Source organism: Eptatretus burgeri, chromosome 4 (genome assembly GCF_056783735.1).
Source record: "Eptatretus burgeri isolate ZD-2024b chromosome 4, Ebu_testis_v1, whole genome shotgun sequence".
Taxonomy (NCBI): Eukaryota; Metazoa; Chordata; class Myxini; order Myxiniformes; family Myxinidae; genus Eptatretus; species Eptatretus burgeri.
In genome coordinates, this window is record NC_140964.1 from 28904860 (window position 1) to 28914859 (window position 10000).

Consider the following 10000-nt stretch of genomic DNA (forward strand, 5'->3'; position numbering starts at 1 on the left):
TTGTCGGCACGTTATGCGATCGTTGACACATGTCGACACACGTTACTTGTAAGTTACTCAGAAGTCGAAACACGTCGAGTTAATGATTAGCATACCTGAAACTTATTTATAACCTATGAGTAATGTGCTTTGAACCTTTGTGTAACGTATCTCCAATGCACATTGACGTATGTAGACGTATTTGATTGACGTCTTCCGGACGACCACAGAACTTACTGAACGTGTTTTTAACTTAGAGCTACCGTGTTATGGCGTATTGGCAGCGTTTAGGGGAATTGGTATATAAAAATGGGCTTCACAGGAGGAACCCGTCAGAGTTTCAGACTCCATGGTGAGTACATGTCAATGTCAGTAGAATCAGCAGCAGTAGTAGGTGAGCGTGTCATTAGTTGTAGTTGTAGTAGTAGTAGTAGTAGTAGTAGTAGTAGTAGTATGTCCATGTCAGTAGTAGTAGGTGAGTGTGATGGGGAGGGTGTGGGTGATGATGGATCCTCCTTGCGTCCACGTCCACGGCCAGGAGTCTTCTTTGCAGCATTCTTCGAAGTTTTCTTTTAATTTTTTTTTAAATGTTTTTCTACACTGAACTATTGATGTTTTTTTTTTTTAAGTTTTTGACATATTCATAACGAGTTGGACAAATGCATAACGTATTAGTAATGTACACAGAACGTTTCGATAACTTATAGATAACTTATACCAACGAATGCTCACAACGTGGGCGTTCACAACGTATGCCCAACGATAGTCTAACGTATGCATTGCGTGCGGCAGCGTATCGTCGACGATCACGTGGCGTAGGCTATTCATAGGCTGCCACTCGACGATTTAAATCGCTGCCGCTCAACGATTTAAATCATAACCCCACTAGAAATCGAAGTGTCAACATCACCGTCATGCCGAAGAAAAAAACAAAACAAATGAAAAACAAACATGGAGTCTGGAACACTGACGGGTTCCTCCTGTGAAGCCCATTTTTATATACCAATTTCCCTAAACGCTGCCAATACGCCATTATACGGTAGCTGTAAGTTAGAAACACGTTCAGTAAGTTCTGTGGTCGTCCGGAAGACGTCAAATACGTCTACATACATCAATGTGCGTTGGAGATACGTTACACATAGGTTCAAAGCACGTTACTCATAGGTTAGAAATAAGCTTCGGGTACGCTAAACATTACCTCGACGTGTTTCGACTTATGAGTAACTTACAAGTAACGTGTGTCGACGTGTGTCAACGATCGCGCAACGTGCCTACAACACGTTACTCATAGATTAGAAATAAGTTTCGGGTACACTAAACATTACCTCGACGTGTTTCGACTTATGTGTAACTTACAAATAACGTGTGTCGACGTGTGTCAACGATCGTGTAATGTGCCTACAACGCGTTACTCATAGGTTAGAAATAAGTTTCGGGTACGCTAAACATTACCTCGATGTGTTTCAACTTATGAGTAACTTACAAGTAACGTGTGTCAATGTGTGTCAACGATCGTGTAACGTGCCTACAACTTATGGCTAGCGTATGCGGAACGTGTGAGTCATACGCTGGCATATGTCGAAAATTTTGAGCATGTTAAAATTTGTCGACAAGCTCGGCATACTACGACGTATGCCAGCGTGCTTCAGCGTGCTCTTAACATATACAAAACTTACCCATAACGTATTCCACGTGTGCCAGCGTTTTAGACAAATTTTTCATACGTTGGCATACGCTGGCTTAATCGTCAAGGTGTGACAGCCCCTTTACATATAAATTGTAAACATGGTATATATATTTTTTGAATGCTTCAATGTTCAACACAGATAAATCTTGATTTATGAATCATGATATTTGATTAGCTTTCTCCAACATATATTTTGGGCTCATGTTTTGAGTACATTATCTGCAATAGTCAAAATAATAGACATTCCATTAGACAAGACATTGAAATGATATAAATTAAAAATACAGCACAGCAAAAATGGGTGCCCACCACGCCCTTTGGGTCAACTAGCAGCAGGTGCTTAGCTCGTCCTCCGTGCATCCCGGTCAGCACGAACTGTCCTGCCGTAGAAGTGCTTTCACGAACGAGGAAATCTCCATCACAGTGGAGCATTGTCTCAACTTGCTGTCGGCTCACTCGACCATGGAACCAGCGCTCAGAAAGCAGAGGATCACCCCGAGCCAGAGCAGAGCTAAAACTGGCAGCTACACACAACAGAAACAATGGAGTTGTCAATGACATGTACAGTGTATACATTGCTCACAATATTTCCTCTTCAATTTCCCCCCAAAGATAAACGAGATTTGTGAAGAACAAGTGTTCATCAAATTCAGTACCACTTTCATTTGAAGGTCGCAGCGGACTCCCACTGCTGAGGTGAGCAGAAGGACAGCCGGGATCTACACCAGGACCCGTATTCACATACATAGGGTCATCAAGTGAACTTTGTCTGATGATCACTGAGCCATCCCAGGCGCAACTCGCTGTGGATGACAATTGAGAAGATGCAGAGAGAATTATACCTTCATATATTTATAGACAGAGGTGGCGTTAGTTATTTTGGGGCCCCATGCAAAATGCAATGGTGGCCCAGTGGGGCCCTTGTGAGTCCTGTCATCACACTAAAATATGCATTTTGGTGTCTGTCTATCTGACATTGATGCATTCGGTCATTAATTATGCAATCTCAACCAATTAAACTTGCCAACATGATTACGGATAATATGGCAAAGGTTGTAACGACTTAATCCCCCCCCCCCATTTACCTTCCTTGCCAGGGATTCCAAAGGTGGGGCAATGCAAATTATATTTGTAAATGTGTATATTGATCTTCATAAATGCCGTTTCTGGTAGTAGTGGGGGAGTGTATTACAAGTGTCGTTTCAGAACCCTTAATTGTATCACGACTCACGAGTAAGAGGACTCCATGTTATTTTCACACTTGTTTAGCCAATGTTGCTTTAGCCTCGATTGCAAAAAATATCTGAAGGAAACCTAGTCTATTTGCAGCAAGCAAAAATGTATTTTCCCCTATGTTTGGCTATTTTTAGTCTATTTTTGAAATTTCAGTGCTATTCAAAAACTATTTTTCCCCAAAATAGCAAAATGATAGCTTTCCTTACCTATTTCTTTTTATTACTATTTTGGAGATTTCAGTGGTTGCGGTGGTAGACCATTTTGACACTTCCAGCCGAGCTTTCATAATATCACCCTCACCCACTCCCAAGCGGTACTTCGGAGGGACAACGAGCATGGATTGGGTGGAATGAAACGAGGTTGCCAAGATTATGAGCTACACTTACTGCGATATATGCACACTATTTTTTCCCAACTTTTGTTTTTTCAAAATTTTATTGCTATTTTTTCGCATTTTTTTCCATGCTTTATTGTTTTACACCACCTTTGTTGCTATTTTTCACTATTTTCCTGGACTTTGTTTTTCACACTAGATTTGCTTCTGTTTTTTCACTATTTTTCTGTTTTGTTGTTTTACAATAAAGTGATTGCTATTTTTTCACTATTTTCCGAGACTTTTTTTACACCAGATTTGCTGCTTTTTCATTATTTTTCTATACTTTGTGGTTTTTTTTTTACACCAAAGTGGTTGCTATTTTTCCATATTTGTTGTATTCAGAAACTGCTGATTTAAAATATTTTTTCTACTATATATTTCCTATTTTAATTTTTGTTTGAAACTGGCTATTTAAAATATTTTTTTCTCCAATTTTTTTTCCTTTTTTTTGGTTCTGTTCGCTCCAAATCATTCCAAAACTCACGATAAAAAAATTCAAATGGAAAAAAAACATTTTTGTACATTTTTTCCCATATTTTTTCTCACATTTTCCCCCTTTTTTGACAAACGAATTCCCATTTTATTGCCTTTTCTGCATTGGAAAGGTGTATATATAGCAGCTTGAGCATCGTTCCAACTTATCATGTCATTTTTCAAGGATATCTCAGAATAATAACAGGATATTAACAACAACACTAACATATTAACAGGATATTAACATCAACAGGATATTAACAACACTAACATTATAGCATTGCAAAATAATAATATTAATAACGAGAAGGGCACTCAGTAGAGAGTATACCGACATCTTCCACGAGAACATATCAGGCCCAATACATTTGGAAATATCGTGCTATATATCATCTTTGGCAAATTCTTTCTATGGTGAAGAATGACTTTAACAATTAAAAAATTATCGTACACGAATCTGGATTCGGATCTTTGCCAAAATCTAATCAGTTCATCCTTGTCACACACCCAACCTGTCCACAAAATTTCATCAGGATCTGTCTACAACTTTTTTAGATATCCTGCACACAAACAGATAGATAGACAAACAGACAGAGAGGGGTAAAAACATAACCTCCTTCACCTTCGGTGGTGGAGGTAATAATGAGAGCTATAATGAAGAACAGACAGATGGACAAACAAACAAACAAGCAGTCATAGACTGGTACTTACGAAATCGTCAACTTTACCTCTGACCTTGTCGCATAAAAGCTGTCTCTAGAGAAGGTAGCGATGCAAAGCAGAAGTTTCTACGATGATTCTGTACCAAACCATCAAAAATCGTAACGTCGACCGAAGCAAAAATTTCCATTTCTCCACGCAATTATTTAATATTATTTTATCAAAGTCACAAAACCGTAATATTCGGCCATCCACCAACAATCGTTACATAATCCGACGGCTTAGCGAGTTAGGCATGCGACGATAACCTTTATTGGGATAAAAATGACTTTTAAACACCATCTTTATCGAAAACACCGTCAGCGCGCACACGCAAAACCTTTACCTGACTCAACGACGCATCTGCTCAAGCGCGCTGCACCACGTGGCGAGCCGTGACGCGGCGAATGAAATATTTTTTTATACAATCTTAAAACGTCTCCAAAACATCCGATTTTTTACCATAATTTCGACAACCGAGTGTTAAGCGTCCTATGCGATCGCAAAAACCGAAGACAAAATTAAAATCGAAGTTAAAACGAACTCGTAACGTCGACCGAAGCAAAAATACTCCATTTCTCCACATGAATTTATGGAATTATGTTTGACCTCACTGTGACCTTGACCTTTGACCCATTTTGACCAAAATCTAATCAGCGTGAGCCATCACCCCCCTGAATCACGTGGTGTAATTTGACATTGGTAGCTTCTGTCATTCTCGAGTTATCGTGCGTACAAACAAACACACAAACACACAAACAAGCAGTCATAGACTGATACTTACGAAATTGTCAACTTGATCTCTGACCTTGTCTAATAAAAGCTGTCTCTCGAGAAGGTAGCGACGCAAACCAGAAGTTTCTACGATGATTCTGTACCAAACCACCAAAAATCTATGTTTGACCTCACTGTGACCTTTACCTTTGACGGATTTTGACCAAAATCTAATCAGCGCTCACCATCACCCTCCTGAATCACGTGGTGTAATTTGACATTGGTAGCTTCTTTCCTTCTCGAGTTATCATTTTTTAGATGTTTGACCTCACTGTGACCTTGACCTTCGACCGATTTTGACCAAAATCAAATCAGTGCAAGCCATCACCCTCTTGAATCACGTGGTGTAATTTGACATTGGTAGCTTCTTCCGTTCTCGAGTTATCGTGCCTACAAACAAACACACACAAACAAACAAACAAACAAACAAACAAACAAACAAACAAACAAACAAACACACACACACACACACACACACACACAAACACACAAACACATGACGGAAGTGATCAATATACTTACGAAATCTTTAGATTTCGTAAGTAACAAACAAAAAGATGTCATGTGGAGCATGACATTGCAAACCCATAAAACAAATTTGACCTCAAAAATAATTGGTGGTTGAATTTCGTGACCTGATATGAAAATCCTCTTAAATTTTCAAGTCAATGGGATGAAAATTGAGGATTTTAGAAATACCACATTAATTGTTGACCTTGGGCATATGTTGACCTTTTGGTCCATGTTGACCTCAATAATAATGAGCTCGTTGAATTCAGTGACCTGAAATAGAAATCCTCTTCAAATTTCAAGTTAATAAGAAGAAAATTGAGGCTTTTAGAAATCTCATCAAAGTTGCTGACCTTTGGCCTATATTGACCTCAAAAAATAGGCTTCTTCTTTCTTACAAACTCTACCATGTGGTGAAGTTTCGTGAAGATAGGTTTAAAAACTGTGACCTTTTAGGCGATAGACAGACAGACAGACAGAATAACCAAATCTTCGGACCAATATACTTGAAAAATCTTCGATTTTGCAAGTAACAAACAGGAAGACGACGTTGTGCAGAGCACGATACTTGCAAAATCCATAAAACACATTTCACCTCAAAAATAATTGCTGGTTGAATTCAATGACCAAATGTGCAACTCCTCTTCAAATTTCAAGTGAATCGGATGAAAAATGACAAGTTTAGAAATTCAGCCTATGTTAATGTTTCGGACCTCAAAAATAATTGCTGGTTTAATTCAGTGACCTGATATGAAAATCCTCTTCAAATTTCAAGTCAATGGGATGAAAATTGAGGAATTTAGAAATGCCACCTTCGTTGTTGACCTTGAGCCTATGTTGACATTTTGGTCCATGTTGACCTCAAAAACAATTGGTTGGTTTAATTCAGTGACCTCAAATATAAATCCTCTTCAAATTTCAATTCAATGGGAAGAAAATTGAGGATTTTAGAAATACCACCTTAGTTGTTAACCTTGGGCCTATGTTGACCTTTTGGTCCATGTTGACCTCAGTAATAATTGGCTGGTTGAATTCAGTGACCTGAAATATAAATCCTCTTCAAATTTCAATTCAATTGGATGAAAATCGAGGATTTTAGAAATCTCAAAATTGTTGACCTTTGGCCTGCATTGAACATTTGACCTCAAAAACAATAGGCTTCTTCCTAATGACAAACTCCACCATCTGGTGAAGTTTCGTGAATATCAGTTTAAAATTGTGACCTGCAGGCGATTGACAGACAGACAGACAGACAGACTAACAGATAGAATAACAAAATCGACTGAGCAAGTAACAAACAGACAGACAGACAGGAGTGAAAACATAATCCTCTTCCACCTTCGGTGGCAGAGGTAATAATGTTTACAATAACAATCGGACAATAATTGGCAGTAATAAAAAGAACTAGCCAAACCTGCGCTCCGCACGAAGTTTCTAAAGTGAGGGTTCGTTAGGACGTCAATATATACAGTGTTCACAATGTGATTTATAGAATTTCTTTATCTACATATTAATACTGAAGGACCAATTTTGTGCTCCTCCTAGCGGTCGGTCGCGTCATGTTTTTCTCGGTACTGTGACCTGGACTGAAAGAGACTTCGTACCTGTGAGAGTGCAACGCACATAGTGGCAATAGTCAACTTTCAACTCTGAAGCAGAATAAACACTTTTCGTTGAGACGGGGACGAGGAGTGAAGAGACGGGGGCAGGGAGTGAAGAGACTGGGGCAGGGAGTGAAGAGACTGGGGCAGGGAGTGAAGAGACTGGGGCAGGGAGTGAAGAGACTGGGGCAGGGAGTGAAGAGACTGGGGCAGGGAGTGAAGAGGCGGGGCGGGAGATGAAAAGACGGGGGCAGGGAGTGAAGAAGCGGGGGCAAGCTAAGCAAATTTTTGGGCAGGGGTAAGCAAATTGAAAGCGGGAGATGGGGGGGGATGGGGGGGGGGCTGGGGTGAATTAGGCGGGGTTGAATGTGAGGGGTGGACAGGGGTGCGGGGGCAAGTGGGGCGGGGAGTGAAGAGGTGGGGCCGGGGTAATTATATTTTTGGGTGGGGTTAAGCAAGTTGAAGGCGGGGGGGGGGAATGGGGCAGGGGCAGGGGATGAGTAGGTGGGGACAAGCACGCCCTGTCCAGTCCATGTCTCTCGAGTGTGGGTGAGCTGGTGAGGGTGGTTGAATGAACGGAATCAGTCTGTGACGGGGTTTCGGCTCGTATACAATGTTTCTTGTTACATTTTTTTGTGTCAAATGCACCTTCTGAGGGAGTCAGCATGTGCTGAAGAGGGTTTTTCATCGCAGATGCTGTTTTCTAGGAGTGGCATTACGCCTCTCGGCGGTTACGGTCTGTCGATGACAGACGTAACGACGTCAGCAATGACCGATGATGTCATGACCACCGCCTCTCAGCGGTGACGTCACACTTCGCCATGCAAACGAATGTAAAAATTAGAAAACCGACAAAAATTCCCAAACCTGTCCGTCTGGCGCGATCTCACATAGCCGATGCTGTACATTTGACCACAGAGCACCCGCATGCTGAAAGTGGTGACAATCCGTCCGGCAGTTTCGGAGTAGATACGTCCACAAAATATGGCTTAGTGTATTAATATAATAATAACGTGGACCTCCAACCTCCCCCCCCCCACTCCCTCCCCCATAAATACATTTTAAATTATTGTAAGCGATTAAAATAATGGTAACCCCCTAATCTCACCTGACACAGCCAGCCATAAACACAGACTCATGCAAAATAGCTGATCAATGGGGCATGTTCCATTGCCAATAAGCTTGCTGTCGCTTGCCTAGCCAGTCATTTCTTCTCAACCTGAGTGCTTGCTTGAGTGCTTAAGCCACTTGCCGAGCGCTCTCCAAGCTGATTGGTAATTGAACATGCCTCCGCACTTGTGCTCGGGCTTCGGACCCTTTTCTGGTTCTGCCACTTGTGGAATGAAAAAAGTTATTTTAGGTGATTTCCACCCTTATCCCCTTGTGTTGAGCTATTTTTACTTTCCAGCACAGCTGAGATCGTTTTGTTTCATCCTCAGAACAGGCGCTGTGACTTTAAAAACCACAGTGTTCCACTGTGTGCATTTACAAATGGCAGGTGTTTTGTGATCATACAATAAATTGTTAGGTGGATTTCCCAAACAATATCGATATGTGTTAAAAATGAGCAATTATATTAATTTTATTGTGATCATTATTGCATTTGTATACATTAAACGTAATTATTCCACTTGCTTTCTCTCCCAACCCAACCTCACCCCGATTCTTGTAATAGCCATGTCTAGGAAAACATTTTTTTAATGGATTTATTTTGTGACGGTGCTTTCTTTCCTCGAGATGGAGCATTCCATTTGCGCTGTGTTTATCACCACTCACAAGTTAATACGTTTTGTCAGCAAAGTGAGAGCGGGGGGGCATCTTCAAATATTGTGAACCACGATCGGTACATGTATGTATATATATATATATATATATATATATTTTATTGATTAAAAGCTCATGGATGAAATAATAAATAAGTCACATGCAGGACAGTGACATTAGGAAACATCAGTGCGTTTCAACAGGAATTACCAGGATACGAGTTTAAAAAATATGATATACATTAAACTTGAGATTAAGCAAGATAGGTTTCAAACTCATTCAGAGCATGAACACGTCAGTTCTGCATGGCAGTCGTCTCCCAAATTCACGATAAAATGTGAACATATGTAATGTAATCCTGTATCTGGGGGGGTGTGGGGGGGATGTCCAACCCACCATGGTCTGGTGCATTTCGAGCACAACAGCTGGCACTCATTTCACCAACCTCGAAGGATGGCAGGCAGAGTCAACCCACCTGGTGTTCATTCAAAGGTTGGACAGAGGCTTGAACTCAAGACCAAAAAATCGTCTCACCGTTAAGCCAACACCAGGCTTACAACAAACGGATGATGAGAGGACATCAAGGCAGACACAAAATCGTCTCCAGTATAAGAGAAGGTGGAGTTCAGATCTCTTTTGATGGCTAGATAGCTGGTGGGCCTCCAGTACAGTTCCAGTGTGTGTATATATATACATATATATATACATATATATATATATATACATATATATATATATATATATTTTCTTATGTGTGTATGATGTGTGAATGTCTTTGTAATTGTTGAGGAACTTTGGGAAGGGTTCAAAACAGCATAGCACTTACCTTGTGTAAATCTTCTTGGGTTGCTTTAAGCAGCTTATTCAGCAAGAGGAGTGTGGTAGGGGTCAATCCTTGAT

At 40.5% G+C, this 10000-nt stretch overlaps 1 protein-coding gene and 1 long non-coding RNA gene across 3 annotated transcripts in view; one reads left to right on the forward strand and one right to left on the reverse strand.

Moving 5' to 3' along the window:
* LOC147027703 (uncharacterized) overlaps positions 1–3447 on the forward strand; it is a 38743-nt gene extending 35296 nt beyond the window's left edge. The window contains exon 3 of the long non-coding RNA XR_015057222.1: positions 3214–3447. This is a non-coding gene — a long non-coding RNA (uncharacterized LOC147027703). The remainder of the gene's footprint in view (positions 1–3213) is intronic.
* Positions 1–10000, reverse strand: part of LOC147027704 (SHC-transforming protein 1-like) — a 91247-nt gene that overhangs the window by 22586 nt on the left and 58661 nt on the right. For both annotated transcript variants that reach the window (XM_085877247.1, XM_085877246.1), the window contains exons 11-12: positions 2323–2469; positions 1976–2190 (exon numbers count right to left, since the gene is read on the reverse strand). In XM_085877247.1, coding sequence (XP_085733373.1) covers positions 1976–2190; positions 2323–2469 — 362 coding nt within the window. The remainder of the gene's footprint in view (positions 1–1975; positions 2191–2322; positions 2470–10000) is intronic.